This window comes from Mus pahari, chromosome 1 (genome assembly GCF_900095145.1).
Source record: "Mus pahari chromosome 1, PAHARI_EIJ_v1.1, whole genome shotgun sequence".
Taxonomy (NCBI): Eukaryota; Metazoa; Chordata; class Mammalia; order Rodentia; family Muridae; genus Mus; species Mus pahari.
The window spans coordinates 91,307,100-91,330,019 of record NC_034590.1 but is presented as its reverse complement, the minus strand read 5'-3'; the positions used below and the strand labels follow the sequence as shown (position 1 = coordinate 91,330,019).

General features: G+C 41.2%; 1 protein-coding gene and 1 pseudogene across 2 annotated transcripts in view; both read left to right on the top strand.

The window, feature by feature from the left end:
- Positions 1-382: 382 nt before the first annotated feature.
- The window catches only part of Usp31 (ubiquitin specific peptidase 31), a 68,752-nt gene continuing 46,214 nt past the window's right edge, over positions 383-22,920 (top strand). The window contains exon 1 of the mRNA XM_021200828.2: positions 383-1,154. Coding sequence (XP_021056487.1) covers positions 531-1,154 — 624 coding nt within the window. The 5' untranslated portion in view covers positions 383-530. The remainder of the gene's footprint in view (positions 1,155-22,920) is intronic.
- LOC110323553 lies at positions 11,838-12,921 on the top strand (annotated as a pseudogene). Its single transcript, XR_002380635.2, has one exon. The product of XR_002380635.2 is annotated as an L-lactate dehydrogenase A chain pseudogene (transcript).

The window sequence follows — 22,920 nt, the reverse complement described above, 5'->3', positions numbered from 1 at the left end:
GTCTGGGACAAGACAAAGCTATATCTATCAGCTCCTCTGCCACCTGGTACGTGGCAGCTTGGTTTCAATACTTTCTCTAGATCTTTTCTATTTGACAAGCAAAGACGGAGACCCACCCCTAGAATCCACCATCCAAGCGCTTGCCCCAGCGGGCAGGACCGTGCCCATACTAAACATGGCCAGTCTTGAGCTTCAACACGCAGAACCACGCCCTGAGCCGGGAGTCCTTGAGTCAGGGTTCAGGGGGAGCGCTGTTCCCACAGTCAATATGGCGGCCTCACAGCTTCAGTGCGGGGCGGGGCTGCGATTCCAGCGAGTCACGTGACCTGCCCACTTGGGCGGCCGCGCGACGCACGCGCGCCCCTCGGTCGCCGCTCTCTCGCTCGCTCTCTCCGCGGCGCTCTGAGGTGGTGTAGGGCGCGAAGCCCCCCCGGGCCGGGTGAGGCGCAGGCGGCGGGATGCGGCGGCGGCCGTGGCGGAGTCGCGGTCCGGGCGGACGGGCGCGGTGATGAGCGTCGACAACCGCCGCCATGTCCAAGGTAACGGCGCCCGGGCCCGGGCCGCCGGTGGCGGCGGGCGGGAAGGAGAAGCGCTCGTTCAGCAAGCGGCTGTTCCGGAGTGGCCGCGCGGGGGGCGGCGGCGGTGCCGGCGGCCCCGGGCCGGCCGCGCCCTCGTCGCCGTCGTCGGCGCGCTCGGTGGGCAGTTTCATGAGCCGCGTCCTCAAGACGCTGTCCACGCTCTCGCACCTCAGCTCCGAGGGCGCCGCCCCGGACCGCGGCGGCCTCCGCAGCTGCTTCCCGCCCGGGCCGGCCTCCGCGCCCACGCCGCCGCCGTGCCCGCCGCCGCCCGCCTCGCCCGCGCCTCCCGTCTGCGCTTCGGAGCCGGTGCCCGGCGTGGCGGGGCTCCGCAACCACGGCAACACGTGCTTCATGAACGCCACGCTGCAGTGCCTCAGTAACACCGAGCTCTTCGCCGAGTACCTGGCTCTGGGCCAGTACCGGGCGGGCCGACCGGAGCCGGAGCCGGAGCCCGAGTCGGAGCAGCCGGCGGGTCGCGGGCCGCACGGCCAGGGCGAGGTCACCGAGCAGCTGGCGCATCTGGTGCGGGCGCTCTGGACGCTGGAGTACACCCCGCAGCACAGCCGCGACTTCAAGGTGAGCCCAGGGCGGGGGGCCTTGGAGCTCGGGTGCTTCTTGGGCTCCTCCTCTTCGGGCCGGGAGGATTTCTGCGCTGGATGCTCAGAGAGTTCTGGAAGATAACCCAGATGACAAAGGAACGCATTCCTCCCACCATTCTTCCATCCATCCAGCTTGGCTTCCGAGCGCCAGAACATGGGCGCCAGGTCCTGTGATCCGCCTGGGGGATGGATGTTGCCAGGAGCAAGACCCTGCCTTCATGGAACTTCAATCTTTGGAGCGGGTATTGGTGGGAGAGTATCCATCTGGGTTCCAATCCGGCTTCTGCTTCTTAAGTAGTAAATCACTGAGCCTCTTTATGCTCCCCTTTACCTGGTACTTACTCATAGCATTGGACAGCAAGATTACCCAGTTTGGGCACTTTTAGGGGGTTCAGCTATGTTTAGTACCATACATGCGTAGTGCTCTTTTTCTGTTCTTAACTAAATTAACCAGGTGTTATCAGATAGTACTTTGAAGAAGGCAGAATCTGATGATGTAATAGATGGAGGAGGTGGTCCTGGCCCTTGGCTTGCAGCTGCTGGTGGAGCTGCCCGTGTACTGAGAGGATGAGACTGGGGAGCAGAGGCGTTTGCTAGGTCCAGATGGTAAGGGTCATTTAGGCAATCCTAAGGAGTTGGGTTCTTACTGTAAGCTGAGCAGAGAGGTGATTGGAGATTGTATAAGGGATACTTTGAGGTGGGATATGGGTATGATACTAGCGAGAATGGAGTCGGACAGTGAAAAATAAGTCTTTCCATTCCTTCCCTCATTTCCTCATGCTTAGAACTCCACAGTTTGATAGTTACTCCCATTTTTTGACAGCTGTCTCACCCTGATTTTCTACCAGCCTTCTTTATTTTTTTGAGACAGGGTCCCACTATCAACTCGAGATCTTCCTGATAGCCTTCTGTGTGCTGCGATCAACCTACCCCTCTCCACTGCTCTTTTAAAGAAAACAAGTTTCAAGTTTAGAGACGTTGGTAGACAACATTAAAAAATATTTACATAGGCGTGCTGTGTGTGTGGCACTTGTGTAGAGGTCAGAGGACGATTTGTGGAGTCAGTTCTCTTATACATTTATGTGGGTTCTGGGGATTGAACTCAGTTTGTCATGTTTACCTGATGGTCCATCTTGTCAGCCCAACAGTAGCTAAATTTAATAAGGTTATTATGCTTTTATTGAGGTTTTTTTTTTTTGTTTGTCTTCTATTTATGGCAAGTGGTACTGGTTTTCCATTGTGCTATCAAGTTTCTGTCTAAAATACATTTCTCTATGTACTGATTGGATGGCAGGCCTGAAGGATGATGCAGTTGAGAAGTCTGCTTTAGCTAGGTCCTGCCTTCTTGCCGAAGAGGAGCACTGCCTGCCACTGTCTTTGTAGTAGTTTTTGCTTATAGTGTATTTATATTGCTTACAAAGGAAAAGTGTGAGCTGTTTGATCTTGAAATTTTGAATGGAAGTATTAGTCTGGAATGAGGACTAGAGAAACAAAGATTAATGTTAGAGGTCTCAAAGTAAGAAACTAGGAGAACTGCATTTTTTGTAGGATCCCTCTCCTTTGTTTATAGTTACCCACAGGTAGCCTCAGTGGAGGGGAGATTTTCAAGGTAGGATCCTAGTGTGAAGTTTGCAGTTTCTTGGTATGTCAGCTTCTTAGCATGTGAACATTGCAGTTGTTTTTAGGAGGTGCTGCTCCCTTCTGTATCTATACACTGTGAGAGCAAGCAGAAATAGGTTAGTAATTCTAGGTGTGCAGGATGATTGATAGGCATACTTGGGCAAAGTTGAATGCATTCTTCGATGTCGTTTCCATTGCTTTTTATGAGGTTGTGCTCACTTTTACATCCATTAAGCTACCAACAGAAATGGGTCAATACTTTTGGAAGAATAGAGATTTTTAGAGGCATATTTGGCAATGTTGAGCTGGTTCTTGGGAGTCCTCATTTTTGAAACACTGTAATCTTTTGAAACTTCAGTACAGTTCAGTGTGTATTCATTAATTCACCTTCCTTTTAGTAACAGTTTACTCAGATAGGAATGCATTCAGTCAGCATCAGGAGGAAGATTCCTTAATGAGAGCCTTGTGAAGTAGAAATGTTGAACAGGCTGGCACGGTAGTCTGGTGGTTCTCTGGAGAGTTCATGGACCCACTGCTGACGCAGACGGTTCTGTTTCTTCTCTGTTGTCCTTAGCTGTTATTGGGATTTTCATCTGTATTTGTTACCTCATGGTTGTCTGACAGAGGCACCTTCGGCACCCTGTATTCCAGTAGGAAGACAGGAAGTCATGAGAGAAATAGATGTTCTCCTAGGAACCCCCAGCAGACTTCTGCTGGTATCACAAGTAACATATCTGTCAGTTGGCTGCCATGAGGGCTAGGTGTTTTGGTTTCTGCTTTAATATAGCAGATGAGTGGGGTCTTGTCTCTTAGGCAGCCCACCCAAATGACCTCATCTACAATAGGCCAGACACTTGCTATGAGGGGTAGATTCCAATGGGACTTAGGTTCCCTGAGAGCTCATCTTGTACTTGAACTTGTATATGACTCACATTTATAGTTCAGTTGAGGATCTTGTGATTAAAGTAAATTCTGATTAGCTGGAGTGGGGCCTCACAGTTTGCTTTTCCAACAAGCTCCCAGGTGATACAGCTGCTGCTTATCTAAGGATTATACTTCGAGTAATAGTGGGCTTCAAGGAGCCGATAATAGGACATAACTGAACAGGAGGCACAAAAGTTTTCTGGGCCAGGATGATAAGGGGTGATAAGGGGTAGTGTGAAATGGCATATGCTTTGAGGAAACAGACATTAGGTAGTTGTTGCACCATGACAGCCATCGTGGTGCAGACTGCCTTTGGGGAATCATGTGAAGAAATTGTTAAGGAAATGGATGGGATGTGAGGCGTGTCTGTCCCTGATCCCCTGTCTGTGGCCATCATGGGTACTTACTTGTGTGCTTTCCATATTCAAGTAGCTTATTGAATCTCAGAGTCCTCCTTAGTTCTTGGCTCCAGGCAGCCATCACCTGATTGGAGTTGGCAGAGGAAATAGAACCAATTGGCCTTCTTGGTTTTACCTTAAAGTCTAGAAGAGCACTCACTGAATTTGAGTGTGATCTTATCGTGTTAAGCCTTCCAGGTAACTCATGTTTCTCTGTGTAAGTTTTCAGTTAGAATTCTTCCTTCTAACCATACTGATTTGAGCTTAAAGAACTTGCCAGGTAGATGTGTTTTTTGTTTTCTTTAGTTTTATTATTTTGTTTTATTTTGGTTCTGGTTGCACTGTGGTTGCAAAAATTTGAGTTTTATTGACTAGAATGACAAATTGGCTCTACTTTGATATGCTTCAAGAAAGTCCTCTAGCTGCAGCATATATATATATATATATATATATATATATATATATATATATATATATATATATATAAATATATATTAAATAAAAAGTATCTTTTAATGCTCTGATACTGTTCATGTACTGGCTTTTGATGAGAGCATTTTTACCTTTTCCTGTGCCACATACCTCTCACCCCCAGGGACATTTGTCTATCTTTGGAGATATTCTTGGCTGTTACACATGAGATGAGAGTGCTATTGCATCTAGTGGGCATATTTCAGGGAATCCGTATGCTACAACTCTCCTCCCCCCCGTCATTCAGCCCAAGATATCAGGAGTGCAGAGATGGAGAAGCAGCTTTTCTGTCCTCAGCTTCCCTAACTTTCCTAACCTCTAGCTTGTTTACCTTGTAGATTTGGTACATGTGTGTGCATACACAGAGTGTGTATGTACACGTGTGTGTGTACACAAGCATGCTCACTAGGGTAAAACTTGGGTGCAACCCTTGTGTCAGCCACTTTCTTTATAAAACAGTAAGGTAAATAAATGATTTTGAAATCAGAATACTCATTCTGGTGTTATAAGGGGGAATCAACATATTGCTTTAATTTTACAAGGAACATGAATGTTCAGGTTCTTAGGATGTCTTTTGTTAATACTCAGTCCTCCTTGTAACAAGTGTAAAAAAAACAGATGGGCCACTTTCATCCAAGATTGGTAAGTTTTATAGGCTCAGTTTTCAAACCATGGTCCCAAAGAACAACTGCAGCAGAGTGATCAAATGATAGAAGTAATCTGGAGACTCCTTCCAAGTTTCAGTAATCCAAAACACTTGGCCTGTAGTGGCCTTATCAGCACAGCCTCTGACATGACAGGGCTCAGTGGAGTGCTTGAGCAGGTCTAGCGGACATGCTGAGACGAGCAGCATTTTTTTCCCCTCTCAGACTGTGGTGCTGAATTGTAGTGAAAATAAGGTCATCTGCAGCCAGCTTTGAATGTATGCCATTCCTCCTGAGGATAAGGTACTTTCAGAAATCGTGCTTAAAAACAACCCTTTCAGACTCTTTAAATGCACGAGCTGATGTATATAACTTCTTATCAGGCACAGAAGGAGGGAAAGACATTGCCTAAGTAGGCTTCTTGGGTGAATGAAATACACAGACAATTGTAGAACTCAATGTTTGTTGATGTTCTGTTTCTTTTTGCTAGTATAATACATAGACTGGGTGACTTCTAAAGAAATGTATTTCTTAAAATTCTGGAGATGGGGAATCCCAATATTGAGAGGCCCACATCTGTCAAAGAGGATTGAGTCTTCCTCCAGCATCCTATGGCAGAAAATGATTGGTCAGGAGATAGAGCTTGTGAGTTTGCAGGGGGTGAGGAAGGAGGGTATAATGGGGTGTAAACTTGTTCTTTTATCAGGAACTTACTCCTGTGATAATGACATCTATCCATTCTTAAGGGCAGAGCCTTTATGCCTAATTGCTTTTTAAAGGTCTCAGTGTTTGTATTACGGATTACATTTCAAGAACAGGAGCTTTGGGGGTCATGTTTAAAACATGGCATCTGACTTAAACCACACCAATTATTATGCAGTTATTGTGTTTAAAGGAGCTAGTTTAGGTGAGAGGTTGGGAATAGAGGATTTAGTGTGAAGATTATGGAACAAAGTTCTTGCTGTCAGAGGATCTGTCTGTTAGAAGGAAGCAATCTTGAACTATTTATTGTAGGCTCAATAGGAGTTCAAAAAAGGACCAGATTGTAAGCAGAAATATAAGCAGAAGACTGATTCATCTTTTAATTCACTATCAGAATTCACTGTCAGGAATTAACACTTCTACAAATTGGAGTTCCTGACACTGTGCTAGCTACTCTTTGGGTATATAGTGTTTAAATAAAATGATACAGCAGTGGTAAAATAAAGAAGGCAGTAGGCAACATGGTTCCTTCTCAGAACTTGTCACAGAAGAGGCAGATATTAGTCACCACTGACAAGAAATTTTAAATCCTGAGACCTAAGAAAAAGATAAGGTATATTCATGAGAATAATAAAGTTGTCAGAAGGGTTTGGGAGCAAAATGGACTCAAAAAAGCTATAACGTTGGAAAGACCTGGAGGTGTATTTAGAAGTCTGACAGACCTTGTTTGCAGTGCAAGGAGGCACATGAGTGGGACAGATGAGGCTGGAAAGGGACAGGCCTCACTGGACCTTATAGGCCAAGGTGAAATATTTAGGTTTCATTCTGAGCAAAAGCTGGTTGTTTCTGGTTTCAAGCAGTGTTCTGGTGTGATTATGTTCAAACATGAAATGTTCATTCTGGTACTGAATAGTGAGCAGAAACCAAGCTTGAGACCAGGCAGTAGGCTTTTATGATGGACCTGCTGAGAACACTCGAGGGAGGAGATAGATTTGAAACACATGTAGAGACAGATTATCTTTTGCTCATCATTGCCAACAATTTAACTCTGTGTATATGTGCAATATATGTTCTATATGTTTGTTTTAATGCCTGTGCCACATTGTTTTGATTACTATGATTGTATAGTAAGTTAGAAAATCTGGTGTAATACCTTCACCTTTATCCTTTTCAAGATCCTTTTATCTTCAGAGTCTCTTGATATTCTGTATGGACTTAAGGACTTTTCTGAAAAAAAAAATGCTATTGAAATTTTGATAGGGATTATATTCATCCTGTAGACTGCTTTGGGTAGCAGTATCATTATAATGATACTGAATTTTGCAGTTCATAAAAATGGGACAGCTCCAATTTATGTCATTTCTTATTTCTTTCAGCTGTGCTTTGAATTTTAGTACAGTTTTTTTTCTGCCTTGATTAAAACTGGTGTTTTATTCTCAATGATGCTATTGTAAAAAGAATAGCTCTTTTTGGTTTGGGAATGGGATCCAGGACCTGCACATATCAAACAGGTTTTCTGGTTTGGGAATGGGATCCAGGACCTGCACATATCAAACAGGTTTTCTGCTGCTGAATTGAGAGCTACCCTCTCAGCTGCATAAGTTGATTTGCTAATTTCTTTTTTGGGTTGTTTATTAATAGTGTATAAAAGTATGTAATTGACATAACTTTTGTTATGTTGATTCTGTATTCTGCAACTTTGCTATTTAAGTTATTCTAGCAGAGTTTCCTAGTATCTATAGTTTTCTACATAAAAGGTGATATCATTCGTAAATAGAGAGCGATAGGCTTCTTTCCAATTTTGATTCTTTTAGTTTTTTCCCCCCACTTTATTGCAAACTGGGTATCCTTGTCTCATTTCTTGGTCTTAGAGTGATGCTTTCAGGCTTCCACCATTGAGAGTGCTCGCCCCTGTCCTGAGGCAGTATCCTTTTCTTTCTGGTTTGTTGATTTCCCTCCAACCCTCTTAATTCATTGAAAGAGTTTTGGTTTTGTTAAGTGTTTCTTTTCTGAATCAGTTTGAGATATTCCTGCCTCCATCCAGAATTTTGTTAATGTGTGGCATTTTATATTGCTTGATGTTTATATGTTGAAACTACATTTCATAGCAGGAATAAATTCCACTTGGTTATGCTAACTACTCTGATTTTGATACTTTTTCCTTTTCTGTTATGTTCCAAAACATTTCTCTCTTCAGTAATTTAGAGTTGACTGTGCTCATGTGATGTGGAATTTATACTGAGGCTTGTGTAGTTTGGTAAGCTGAAGTTAGTGGCCTCTCTTCTAGTCCCACACCTCTAATTATGGTGAGACCTTGAGGCTTACATCTCTGGGCTTTACTTCCTCATCTGCAGAGGAGATGACAGTATATCTCTTTCCTAAGCTTGTTTTGGAATAAATGAGAGAAGAACCTGGCAGAGGGCCTGTACGCAGTATTCAGCAAGTGCTAATGGATGCTGTTCTCATCCAATCTTATGATCACCCTGCTTTTGTTCACAAGGCTTCTTTAGCATTTGATGTTGTACTTATGAATTTTGCATTCTGTTTCACCAGTTCTATTGATATCAAATATTGCTTATTCTCTTTCATGCTCTTCTTTAGAGTTTCTCATTTTGTCAAGTTAAAAAAAAGTTATTCTGTGTGAATTTTAACATTAAATATCCATATTAATTTGGGACAGAGAACTATCCCTACTGAATACTATGCCATTGACAAAAATCAGTAGCCTTCAACAAAATGTCAAATAATACGATATAGTGAGAAAGCCTGCATCAGCTAATAACTGAGAAGAAACTGGTATAGTAAAGACCCATCTGTTCCTCAAAGGATAGCAGGATTGGGTGCACTTAGTCATAAATTCTTCCTAGTCCCAGATAATCCCTACATTGTATGAACTGTTGAAAAACAGAGAATTTATCCAGAGACAAGGAAGGGGATTCAAATTTCTGAACCCATTGTTTTTTTTTACCCAGTTCCCTGTATGCAGTGGGCAGCAATTACGTTTTATTCAGTATCAAGTTCTTGCTCCTGGTTTGTGGAATGTGTACACTACTGGTTAATCTGAACTGAGGAAGCCACAGCTAAGGACGGCTTGCAGACTAGACTGTTAGCAGTGTGGATATGCTGTTGTAAACTTGGAGCAGACCTCATCTGAGGCTTTAAACTTTCAGAGAGCAGGGAAGAAATCAGAGATGGAGTGACCGGTCTCAGTTCTCAGGACTTATGAGCAAATAAAGCCAGAGAATGAGTTGCAGTGCAGAAGGGTGTACTTCCTGTCACCAGGCTCTCTTAAGCAGTCTGGTGATAAGGGGCTGCATGTCCTGTCCTATCCTGTCCTGTCCTGTCTTGTCTCTTGCTTCTTTCCTTAGTTAAAAGTGTGAAGAGGGTGCACTGCAAGGTGAGTTGACAGTATTTGGCAGCTATACAGGGAAAGAATGAGGTAGGAAGAGTTGAAAATAATATGGAGGGTTCTTGAAACAGGGTATCTTGGGGTGGCACTTTTCAAGACTGGTAAAGTGGAAAATGGTTTTGGAGGTAAGGGAGAATTTAGTTGTATTGGAACTTTAGAAACCTAGGCAAAACTATTTTTAATGCTGTCTTTCTTCATTGCTGCATTTTCAGGAGCTGTACATAGTGGATCATTTAAGTCAGCAGTTCTCAACCTGTGAATTGAGACACCCTTTGAGGGGGTGTCAAATGACTCTTTCAACAGGTGTTGTCAAGGATCATCAGGAAACATGACTCATATCAGTAAAATTACAGTTATGAAGTAGCAACAAAAATAATTTTATGGTTGGGGTCACCACAACATGAGGAATTGTATTAAAGGGCTGCAGCGTTAGGAAAGCTGAGAACTGGCCTGTCTGGTCTGTCCATAGAACAAACACCTTAACCCAAACATAGTTGAAATAACACAGATGTTTGTTCCCAATGAATTGTTCTACATTTTCCTTTGTGTGCTTCAGAACTTTGCTTTGACTCAGCCACTTCTGTTTGATATGTGTGGTTTGATGAATTTTTCCTGTCCCTTTATACCCTTGTCACAATGAGGGGTAACTAAATGGGGCAGTGTTTTCTGTTTGTATAGTTCCCCACAGCTGTTTCCTATAGTAAAAACTCTGGAAAACAATGACCTCATAGTTTCCACATACGCAAAACAAAACAAAAATCCAAGTTTTTTTAAAAACATTTTTTTTATAGTAGTGGGAGAGAAGTCATTAAAAACTTGAGTAAAACCTGTCATCTGTTGCCTCTTTCAAAAATTATTTTCTCTGTTATTAATTGCTCATTCTCTGTTCTTCAAATGATTTTTTTTTTTCTTTTCTGTATAACAAACGTTTTTTGCAGGGAGCACATGGGGTTATCTTGAGTCTTTTGTGTTACGATTGTTCCTTGTCTGTGTGGAACCATTGTTCTGTGAATGCACTGAGGCAGTGCCTAGAGGAACTGTCTAGTCACTGAACATCTGTTGCTTCTTCCCTCCAGTTGTCAAGCTCAGATGGAGCAAATAGTACATCCACAAACAAATAATTCATGCTTTAGAAGATTCCATGGGGTTAGTCAGACAATGACTTTGTTGGTATCTGCTCCTACTAAAAGAATGTTGATGCTTATCATCAGATCAGTACATTTTAACTCTTGACATTCTTCTAATCTTTAAGAACAAGGCATAGATATTTGTTTTTTGAGAGCATTAAGAAACAATCATGGGACTGGAGAGATGGCTCAGGGTCTAAGAGCACTAACTGCTCTTCTAAAAAAAGCAAAACAAAACAAAACTAGAAAAACTTGGTTTAATTTCTTGCACCTACACAGTGCCTCACACTGTTTGCAACTCCAGTCCCAGGGATCTGATGCCCCCTTCTGGCTTTGTGGACACCAGGCATGCATGTATACATGTGGGGAAGACACCTGTACATATAAGTACAAATTAAAAATAAAAACAGAATTATGAGAATTTTCTCTCTCTCTCCCCCCCTCCTTGTGTATGTCTGTATGTGTGTCTGTTCTAAGCCAGCTTTTTCAGCTTATTTACAAAGTGATTTTATACTTAATTTAAAAATTTTACAGCAGCTCTGAAAAAGACGTGTTATTGTTACTTTTGTCTTAAATTTTGGTTTGGGTATTGAGATTCTGTGCTAGTGAGCAGCAGAGCTGGATTGCAGTTCTACATGTATTTTTTGAGCATTAAAGGAGAAAGTATAAGGAGGGTTTAGTGAAGGACAGTCGTTCTCAACCCATGGGTTGTAACTCCTTTGGCAAAACCTCTATCTCCAAAATATTTACATTATGATCAATAACAGTAGCAAGATTACACTTATGAAGTTGCAATGAAAATAACTTTATGGTTGGAGGTTACCACAACACATAAAGTGCTGTGTTTAGTACACTTTAGTACAGAAAGTGTACTAAAGGGCTGCAGCATTAGGAAGGTTGAGAACTGGGTAGGTGTAGAAACTAGTACCCTGTACATATCCCAGAAATGATGGCTGGGATAGTACAATTCCTTGCTGTTAGCTAAAACCACTTGAGTACCTTCTATGAATCCAAATACCCAGAGTGCAGACATCAAACAGGCTGTTGGAGCCGTTCCTCATACCCTGTGTGGTTTAAGAGTTCTTGGGCATCAGATGTGCTGCCCTTCACTGCTGCACTTGATCACTGAGCAGCTCTTTCAGGTCAAGTTCTCAAGTCAACTTGTAGGTTTCCAGGTGTCATCCTAGTTGAAATGTTTATGTTGGTGGATCAGATAAGGTTCCAGCAGGGATACTGGTCAAATTTGTAAAATTCTGAAATGTATTCCTTCAAGTTACATAAGGTATAGCTATCTTTAAGATTACAGTAGAGGTGCTGGAGCCACTGTCGCCAAGCCCAGGCCACGGTGCTTCTGCTTGCCCGTTGCCCCCCATCGTGCACTAGTGGTCTCAAAAGATTCAAAGTCCAAGATGGCAACCCTCAAGGACCAGCTGATTGTGAATCTTCTTAAGGAAGAACAGGTCCCCCAGAACAAGATTACAGTTGTTGGGGTTGGTGCTGTTGGCATGGCTTGTTCCATCAGTATCTTAACGAAGGACTGACTTGGCAGATGAGCTTGCCCTTGTTGACATCATGGAAGACAAAGGGTGAGAGGATGGATCTCCAGCATGGCAGCCTCTTCTTTAGAACACCAAAAATTGTCTCCAGCAAATTCCAAGCTGGTCATCATCACAGCCGGGGCCCATCAGCAAGAAGGAGAGAGCCGACTCAATCTGGTCCAGCGAAATGTGTACATCTTCAAGTTCATCATTCTGAACATTGTAAAGTACAGTCCACACTGCAAGCTGCTTATTGTCTCAAATCCAGTGGATATCTTGACCTACGTGGCTTGGAAAATCAGTGGCTTTCCCAAAAGCCGAGTTATTGGAAGTGGTTGCAATCTGGATTCCGCTCCGTTCCGTTACCTGATGGGAGAAAGGCTGGGGGTTCACCCGCTGAGCTGTCACGGTTGGGTCCTGGGAGAACATGGTGACTCCAGTGTGACTGTGTGGAGTGGTGTGAACATTGCCGGTGTCTCCCTGAAGTCTCTGAACCCAGAACTGGGCACTGATGCAGACAAGGAGCAGTGGAAGGAGGTTCACAAGCAGGTGGTGGACAGTGCCTATGAGGTGATCAAGCTGAAAGGTTACACATCCTGGGCCATTGGCCTCTCTGTGGCAGACTTGGCNGAGAGCATAATGAAGAACCTGAGGCNGGNGCATCCCATTTCCACCATGATTAAGGGTCTCTATGGAATCANTGAGNATGTCTTCCTCAGTGTCCCATGTATCCTGGGACAAAATGGAATCTCGGATGTTGTGAAGGTGACACTGACTCCTGAGGAAGAAGCCCGCCTGAAGAAGAGTGCAGATACCCTCTGGNGAATCCAGAAGGAGCTGCAGTTCTAAAGTCTTCCCACTGTCCTAGCCCTTCACTGTCCAGGCTGCAGCAAGGTTTCTATCTAGGCAGACCACACCCTTCTCATCAGAGCTGTGGTCGGTACAGTGGTGTTGAGGTGGTGTGGGGAAACATCTTAGTTCCCACAGCTCTGCCCTGCTGCCATGTGGTACTTGTGTAGTGGTAACCTGGTTAGTGTGATAGTCCCACTGTCTCTAAGACACACTGCCAACTGTGCAGGCTTCGATTACCCTGTGAGCCTGCTGTATTGCTGCCCTGTGCACCCTCACCAAACATGCCTAGGCCAACGAGTTCCCAGTTAGTCATAACCTGGCTCCAGCGTGTATGTCCATTATGCATATCTTGTGCATAAATGTTGTACAGGATATTTTATGTATTATGTGTGTCTGTAGTGTGCTTTGCAATATTTTGTGAGATGTAAGATCTGCATATGGATGATGGAACCAACCACTCAAGTGTCATGCCAATGAGAACACCAAATAAACCTTGAACAGTGAAAAAAAAAAGATTACAGTAGAAATGGAATAGAATGCTGTAGCTGTATTTTGTATTTGGGTCTTTAGCAAGCTGCCCATGGTTCATATGTGAAGGACCCTGATTTATTGTGTGTCATTGGCATGAAGCTTAGGCTGATCCAATTGTCAGATAGGTGTACAGTGTTTTACAGTCAAATGAGTATCATAATATGGAGAGGTAATGACTCTATTCTAGGCAGACCATACCTAAGGATTGGTTAGTGTTTCATAGTGGGATCCTTGGGCTAGGACATTGTGTAATCTTGATTGAAAAACTGCCACTTTTACAGTTGATGGAGAAGCAGAGAAAAGATATATGGCCTAGGAGAAGTGACTTCCAGTAAGTTAAGGGAGTTTACTTTGAGGGAAGGCATTTGGTAGCTCTTCTGCACACAATTCCAGCTCCTAGTTCTGGCTACCTTACATCTTAGTTATATAATTGCTATAGTCATCCTACCTTCCTCATTTGTAAACTCTACCACTTTCAATTTAAGTTTGTAATGCTGCCAGATTAGACTTCTTAGAATTTACTTTCCATTACATCTCAAAAATCACTATTGCCTTTCCTGTTACATACAGAATGCAGTATGTGTTTCTTAGCACTTAAGCTTCTTCATGATGTAGTCCCTTTTAGCTGAAGGGCTGAATAAAGACTAAGAGACTTTGGTTCAGATCCTGAGATCTGTGGCAAGGGACTTTCCCCTTCTTAGTTGAATTTTATTTTATGATACTGGTATAATAGTAATACTTTTCTTGCTTGGCATGTTGGCTTATTCCTATAATTCCAGGCTTTGAGAGGTTGTGATAGGAGGATCACTAAACTTGAGGCCAGCCTGGGCAACGGGGCTATCCATCCAGGTCAGCCTGGGATATAGTTAGATCCTGCCTCAAAGGAGGGAAAAAAGCTTTCTTCATAGAGTTGATACCATGAATAAGTGAGAAATATCTATAAAGTGCTTAAAACAGTGCCTGAAAAGAGACCTGGTAGCCTTGTTCTCCTCAGCCACTTGCCCCCACTGGCCTGCCCTACTTTCTCTTCTTTATGGATCCAGGGAACAATTCCTCAAGGCCCACTTTAAAGCCCAGTCCTCTATTAAAGTGTCCCCAATCCCTGTGATTGATAGTAGTCGCTCCTTCATTGAAAGCAGGTAGGTAGCATTTTTCATGGAACTCTTTAGTCGCTAATGTTCACTTAGTTATGTTTAAATAACAAATCTAGCTTGTGAGGGGAGTATATTGAGCCCACATGTGCCTGATTCTCAATTTTGCTAGTTACCACTTGGTGACTGTTCTTATTTAATAATCATTGCCTTTCTTTGACTGGCTTTTGAAGTGAATTCCAATCCATTACTAGTTTAGTATCTGTCCTGTGTTTTAAAAATCACTTTGTTCCATCATTCACCTAAGAAAACTAACATGGATTTTGTAACATTATCATTCTATACTATGAGTGTTTCTTTTCACACACACATACACACACACACACACACACACATACACACACACTTTTTCTTTTTTACAGTTTATATATATTAGCATTAAATATGGTCCTGGTCCTAAATTGTTAGTGGATTAAGTCATTTAGTTCTCTCATAATTTTTTTATTTTTTTTCTTCTTGTAATTTATTTGTTGTGTGAACTGTTCATGCTATTATCAGTGTTTTTCAGATTATTTGTGTTTGAGGACAAAGTTTTAAAAATTTCAAACTGGGTCTGGCAAGATGGCTTAGTGGGTAAAATTATTTGCAGCAAAGCCTGATAGCCTGAGTTTAATCTCTAGAATTCTCTGTATAAGTAGAGAACAAACTGACTTAAATGTTGTCCTTAGACTTTCACACACATCTCATGCAACACACACACACACACACACACACACACACACACACACACACACTGTGTAATGCGGTACATGTGAAGTAATAGAAAAATGAATCTAAAACAACTTGTAAGACATTTTGGACTGGTGAGATGGCTTAGTGGGTAAAGGCACTAGCTGTAAGTCTAAGTTTTATTCCTAAAAACTACATGATAGAAGGAGTTAATTGGCTCTTTTTCACATGTGTACACATGTACACATACAATAAATAAATAATTGTAAGATTTTAAATGCTTTTATCTTAAAGGAACAGTTCAATTAAAACAGTATTAAGTTCAGCAGTTATTGTTCATTTATACATGCTTTTTGTAAGTGCTTACTGCTGGTTTCTGCATCTCATGGTCATGATTTGAGAGTTCTATTCTGGAGGCTTCTATAGTTTTTTTTTTTATGTATTCATGGAGCTTCAGTTGAAATGTTTCTCTGTCCATATTTCTTGTAAAATGTTGCTAGGTCTACAGTTTAAGAAGATTAAAGTTCCCCTTTGTGGTGGTGATCCCTTGTGTCTGTGGTGCTGTTAGCTTCCCTCAGGGTATCTGTCCTCTTTGGCTGTGTCTTTTGTAATATTGGCAGTTGTTTGTAATTATTCCCTCTTCTATTAATTCATTAAAGACTGAAGAATGGTGACATTAGTTCTGGCATTCATTTTTTATGTTTCAGTTGTGAATACTTCTACAGAGACACTTGTCCTCTTTGGTTATCCTAATGTATATTTTGTAAAATAAAGACTACATGCTTAATGCCTTCTCTTTATATTCCAATTTTAAAAATAATTGATTTCCTCATAATGGTTTTTATAACTTTATGAACTCAAAGGCTTATTATTTTCTCTCAGTCATAATGTCATAATTACTCATCCCATCTCCTCCCATTCTAGAGTTTCAAGGGGTCTCTCTGACTTGTCTTCCCAGGTGCTGGGACATATGCCACTACATTTGCCTAGTGGTAGCCTTGTAGATACATAAATTTTTGGCTACTTTTGGCCAATAGGATATGTCCTTTTGACACAGTACTTGTAGTTGGTGATATCAAACCAGAGTGTAAGGAAGTTAGGATGTTCCTGGCTTGTTTTAGATATTTCTTGTACCAGGTCTGGATTCATTCAATTTGTTTAAGGAGTCCTGGCTCTTCAGTTCAAATGGTACTGAGATGCCACACTCTAGGAATGTATTGTTTTAAAGCTAGATCATGAATTCAAATTCTAGTTGAGGGTTTCAGGGGCTTTTGTCTCTGTTGGACTTAACCTTTGTGTCTCCTTTCTCCTTCGATGGAGATCCTCTTTACAGCATGTGGATTCTTGTTGCTTCATCACACTGTGCACCTATTACAGTAACAATCCAGTGCTGTGCTAACAAGGGATATTTGAATCACTTTCTGATGTCTACAGTATAAATCCTTCTGGGTTCTGGTCCCTTACTGTGATTGAAAGTCACTTGGAGTCATTCCCTGTGTGGTTCTGTTGTCAACTGGCTACAAAGTTAAAATCTTGGTTTGCTTTGCATTTGATTTTGAGAGATTGCTGTCTGAAGTTTACTTTTGCATTATTATGTGAAAAGTATAATTTATGACTTAAAGTCAACTCTGCAAAGTATATCTGTTTTATAGTTGATCTTTTTATCTGATCCTTATATCCTGTCCTTTCTCTCTAAATTTTATGATTTATTCATCCACTGTTCAAATACAAGTAGATGTATGTGTGTGGTTTGCATTGATCTCTCTCTGGCTTGGGTAAGTAGTAGTTGCATGGGTGTGTGTTTGTCCTTGTGTTCTTATGTGAAGAGCACACAAATACCTACAGTATATGCTGTACAGGGGATTATTTTACATTCCTTACAGTATTGTGAGGAAGATTTGCATAGTATTACTTGCTTTATAGATTATGCAAAGAACATTTTCTGTACAGACTTCTCATTCCATGACTCTGCTGCCACGTGGTAACAAGTCCTGCTCTTTGCTCTGAGTATCACTGGAACAGAAAGATCCTCTTTTAAACTATAGGGAAGGACATTCATCCTTTCCTCGAGGGCCATCCCTCTAGCAGGAGAATGGTAATGGAAGACTATATTTCCTGTGTATATTTGTTCTTAGTAGTTATAAAGACACATTAAGTTGGACTAACCTTCAATCTGCCCTAAAGTAAGAGTCCCCTTTTAAAAGTTCAGTGATTGGAAAATTTCCCTGTGTTAGTCTTTATTTACTGGAAGTTATAGTAAACCTCAGTAATTAAAAGACAGATTCCTTTGAAGTCAACTACTAACCATGGGAAATACCTGTGAGTAGATAATTTGGGAATTTTAATAGTCCAGGAAAGACTGGAAAGAGGCTTTACTTTCTGGTTGATAGAAAATTGAGCAGTGGGTGCTCTTTCTCTTCATGTGAGAGGACTCAGCTGCCCTTTTCACAGTTGTGAAGTTAGAGAGTGATTGGGTGTTGTAACTGTGACTTCTTCCTGGAAACTCCTTGTTTATGTGGTCATCATCAGATGCCATGCTGGGTTAAGGGGAAGGAAGGCCACAGCTGAAGGCTACTCCTTTTCTTTGGAAAATGCTGTGAACCTATGCATTTGACTCATCAGAATGCTGGAGCAGCTGAGATCTTGGCAGGCCATTGAGCCCTAGTTTTCTTAGCTTTTCTTTCCTTACCATACATATGTAATTAGACTCAAAGATTGTGGGTATTGGATGACTTACTATGGCTAATTCTCAGTGTGATGTATTCTGTGCCATTGAATTATCAATATATGATCTTTAAACACCAACTGTCCTGAAGATTTTAAACCTTTTTCTTTAAATGGATGGCTGAATCACATGTTGTGCATATTTTCCTACATACTTTGTGCTGTTTTTGATTAGAGTTCTCTGTTATGAACATTAGTTGCTGAGACCCCTTATCTTTGACATGAAGTGTTCCTTTGGGGCTACAGGCGAAAGGTTCTAGATTGCTGTCTTGCGGTGCTTGCTCCCATTGATCTGCACCAGTGCCATTCATGGTTCATATTTTCTTTCTGTGTCCTGTCCCTGGTAGCCTGTCACTTGCTGCTTCACATCTGTATTTGACAGTTTCTGATCTGCTCCTAGTTAAGTATCTGGGTGAGTAGAATCTGTAGGAAGTACATATAGCTAGAGCCCTAGAGAGCATAGCTAAAATGAGACTGTGTGTGTGTTTCTTTTTTGAAGGTAACATTAAAGCTTTTATAGAATATTGCATACGTGCAAAAAATGCACAAGTCATTAGTGTACAGATTGATGGATTATCCTAAAGAAGTGAATTGTCACCCAGGTACAAAAATGTTACCAGCACCCTGGAGGCTTCTGCTCTCCCTTTAGTGGCTTTATCCTTTACAAAGGCAGTGTCTCTCCTTCACCTTTATTTCAAATTAGATACTAAGTATTTATTGGTTTAAAAATCAATTTTATTGAGATACAGTACATATACTAAATCATGTATTTTATGTGTATAGGGACATAAACAGGATTTGAGATTTTGGGGGGTTTTGCAACCACCACAGTTACAGAAACCTACATTCCCTTAAGACCTTTAAAACTAGTGGTCACTCTACTTCCCCGCTTTATAGCCTTACTTACCTGCTTTCTGTCCCCATAGCCATACTTGTTCTGGATACTTCACATAAACTTGTGATATGTGGCCTTTGTTTTCTGGCTTCTTTCATTTAGCATGTTGCTTCAAAAGCTCAGTGCTTTGTAGCATGTATCTTACTTTATTTCTTTGCACAACAAAAATAATTATATATGAACAGTCCATTTTGTTTGTTTGTTTGGTTTGGCTTCTTGTGATAGTTTATGTAATCTAGTCTGACCAGGAACTCATTAGGTAGCCTGGCTCAGACCTTGCCTTTTCTACCTTAGCCTTTCAAATGCCGGTATTTCAGGTGTGCGCCTTCTGTCCTCACCTGTATTTATGTTGTCTTTTCTTTTTGGTCCTTTGAAAGACAAAGACTATATACATAGTGCTACTAGGAACATTGTATACAGGTTTTTTGAGTGGATGTATGTTTTTATTTCTTCTGTATATATACTCAGAGTAGAATTGCTGGGTTGTATAGTAACTGCATAACTGGCCAAGGAGTGTCAAAGTCCTCTCCAACATATCTATAATTGATATTAATCCATTGATGTATTTATTTATGTTTGTATGTATAATTTTGCATTATGCAATTTCTGTTTCATATTGTATTTTGAATAGTTTTGTCCAATAAAAGTTTTGTAGCTCATTCCATCAATATGTAGTATCTATTTGGGGACATTTAAGTGACTTCTAGTCATGATGAACTTTTTTACATACATCTTTTATTAATTTCTTCAGGCTAGTAATGGTGACATTCCTGTTAGAAGTTTCCTTAAGTCATGTTGTTACCCAGTTTTACAGGGTTGACTGTCCTCTAGCAGTTGGAAAGAATGCTTTTTTTGAAATTTTAAAAGGAATCTTTTATGTTGCTAAGTGGAAACCATTTTACAGATTTAATGCAGATCTGGGGATCAGTGTCAGAACATCACACATAGGAGGCAGGTGTCCTGATAGCAGCAAAGTCTAGAAAGTGCAAGTGGATCTGTGTGATACTAACATTTTGCCATTAGGTATCACTCTATTTTGACTCCATAGGCTTCCCTTTGCAAAGTATCCACAGACTTCCTTTTAGTGTACTCATTCTTTAGGGAAGTGACCGAGACTTAATCAAAATAAAATTGGTCAAGATTGGGCCAGATCAGACTTAGACTGTGGGAAGATTCTAAATTGTCTTTTGATAGGAAAAAAACTTGGAGGCTCTTCATCTGGGCTGGTTTTAATGAGATCACATTGTAAAGTTCAACAAGCAGAGAGACTTTGTTTCCCTGAGCCTGAGGAAGTTGGCCTGGTTTGACTGTCAAGCATGCAGTGTTGGGGGTGGAGAGAGATGCATAACCTGTAACTTAAAAGCTGATTAAGATTTATTGGGTTTACCGTGGGTTTATGGCATTATAAATGTATGATGTATTGTGAAACTTTATGGATTTGCTTAGGAATACCATCTCTTGGTGACTCCTAATAAATGTTTCAGCTGTAAAGATGCAGTAGAAACAAAAGGATTCAAAGCAAGAGTCTTTTTACAATAGTTTGGATTCCTTGTTTAAAAAGGTTATTCAGAAACACAGGTCAAGTATCAAATGTCAGCATCTCCAAAATCAGGAGGGTATACGCTGTGTGTGTGTGCGTGCATGCATCTGTCTGTCTGTCTGTCTGTCTGTCTGTCTGTTTTTCTTCCCTCTTGTGTGAAATATAGTCCATTGTCTGGTAGTCTGTGCGTTTTCCAGAAAGGAGAAAAGTACATCTGTATCCAATGTGTACGAACGCCCTACTCCCAATTATTGTTCCCTAGACAATACAGTAGTATACCAATGATTTACATTGTATTATATATCATGGTAATTTAGAGATTAATTTATATTAGAATGTCCATAGGCTAAATGGAAGTACTAAGCCATTTATTTTATAAGGTACTTGAACATCTGTAGTTTATCCACAGATGCTGTGGAACCAGTCTCCAGAGGGATAATTATATGTGCATGTTTGTACCTATGGGTAGTTAAGTAAGGTTAGCCTTGCCTATTTCTCCCACTCTTTGCCTTTTCCACTTACTCAACCTCCTAAGTGGAATAGGTTGCTTCTGCTTAAGAAGCACTGACAGGGTTATGCTTCTCTCTGGCTTCCTACTGTCTGATTGGGAAACTGACACTGCTGTGCTTTTTCTCTTCCTGGGACACTTAGCTGTATTCCTAGCCTCTGGAAGCCAGTGAGTAGATGGAATTCTCTTTTTCTCTTTCTCTCCTCAGTTGCCTTATACTGGCATCTGTCACTTTGCCTCAGAAAATTTTAGTTTTAGGCTTTGTAAGTTTTTTTTTTTTTTTTTTTTTAAGTTAAATGCTTTATTAAGGTACCAGTTCTTTTAAATTGTATAAACTTAAATTGTACATTTTGATGCTTTTAAAATAAAACATGAGACAGGGTTTCTCTGTATAGCCTTGGCTGTCCTGGAACTCACTCTGTAGACCAGGCTGGCCTCGAACTCAGAAATCCACCTACCTCTGCCTCCCAAGTGCTGGGATTAAAGGCGTGTGCCACCACCACCCGGCAATAAGACATTTTTATGTTCTGTGGTAGCAATATGTACTAGTTCCTTAAATATTTAGATGATTTTTTTTCTGTTTTTTTTTTCTTTGCTTAGCTGTTTATGACTATTACACTTCCTTTATGATTACCATTTTGTCCTGTCAGGTTTAGGTGTTTGCTTTTAAATTCCAAGCCAAAATTTCTCACCTTCCTTTTAAAAAAAAGAGGCCTTGTTTTGCTATAGGTGGGAAGAATTGTACATTGTATTGGGAAATACCAAGGAGGAGAAAAGAAGACACTTTTGAATTATTTGTTACTTAATTGGGATATATAAATCTATTGTGGTGAGCTGTGCTGACTAGACCTGGAGTCAGCTCCCTCTGTATGCCGAGGTCAGCGAGCATGAATCTGTTCAGGCAGAGCAGCTTGAACAGTGTGAGGTGCAGAGCACCTGCCTTTACTTGTCCTGATGAACGAAGAGAGAGGTGCCTGATTGTCTCTAGAATCTTAGGGTGCTTGGGCAGAGAAGTAGTCACATGCTGCCACTTGGCTCTCCTAAATATTCTGAATATCTCCTTACTTTTTTTGTTTGTTTTGCTTTTTTGTTTTTTAGGAACATCTTTGGATTTAATAAGATATGAAATGATTTTCCTATAATTATTTTTTCTTGAAAACATTTCCATACAATATATTTTGATTTCACTTTCCCTTGCCACCAATTCCTTACAGATTTTCCCAATGACCTATTCATCCAACTTTATGTTCCTGTTCTTCTCTCAAAATGAAGAAAACCAAACCAAACCAACCCCCCCAAACTCTAAGAAACAACCCTCAAAGAAGTCAAAATAAACAAGCAAAAGGTCAATAAGACAAAAATGTCAAAACAAAGCAAAATAAGACAAAATGTTGAAAAAATATAATTGATCATGGGGCCTATGCTGAAGTATCCTTAACATACCCAGCATAGTTGCCCTGGAGAAAATGATTTTCCCTCTGTCAGCAGGCATCACATGCGCATGTGACCATTTCTCTTCACAGTGCTGAGACTCCATCTGGCTTAATCTGTGCACATGCATGCTGCCACAGTCTCTGGGAGTTCATATATACATTAAGTCTCACTGTCCTGGAAGATACTCTTTCCTTGGAGTCATCACTTTTGGCTCTTACGTCTTTCTGCCTTCTCTTCTTTCAGACTTCTGAGCCTTGAGGGGAGGGGTTTCACGAAGTCACCACATTTAGGACCCAGTATGCCAAAGCCTTCCACTCTCTACACATCATCCAGGTGTGGGTCTCTGTGTTAGTTCTCATCTACTGCAAGAGGTAACTTCTCTGATGAGGGCTGGGCAAGGCACTGATCTCAGAATGACTTTTTCTAACTATCTATTTCCCTGTGAATTTCATAATTTCAGTTCATTCTCTCTCTCTCTCTCTCTCTCTCTCTCTCTCTCTCTCTCTCTCTCTCTCTCAGAGGAAAGAGTTTATTTCATCTTATATCTTACAGTACATTATGAGTGGTAGTCAGGACAGGAAATCAAACATGAACTTGGAGGCAGGC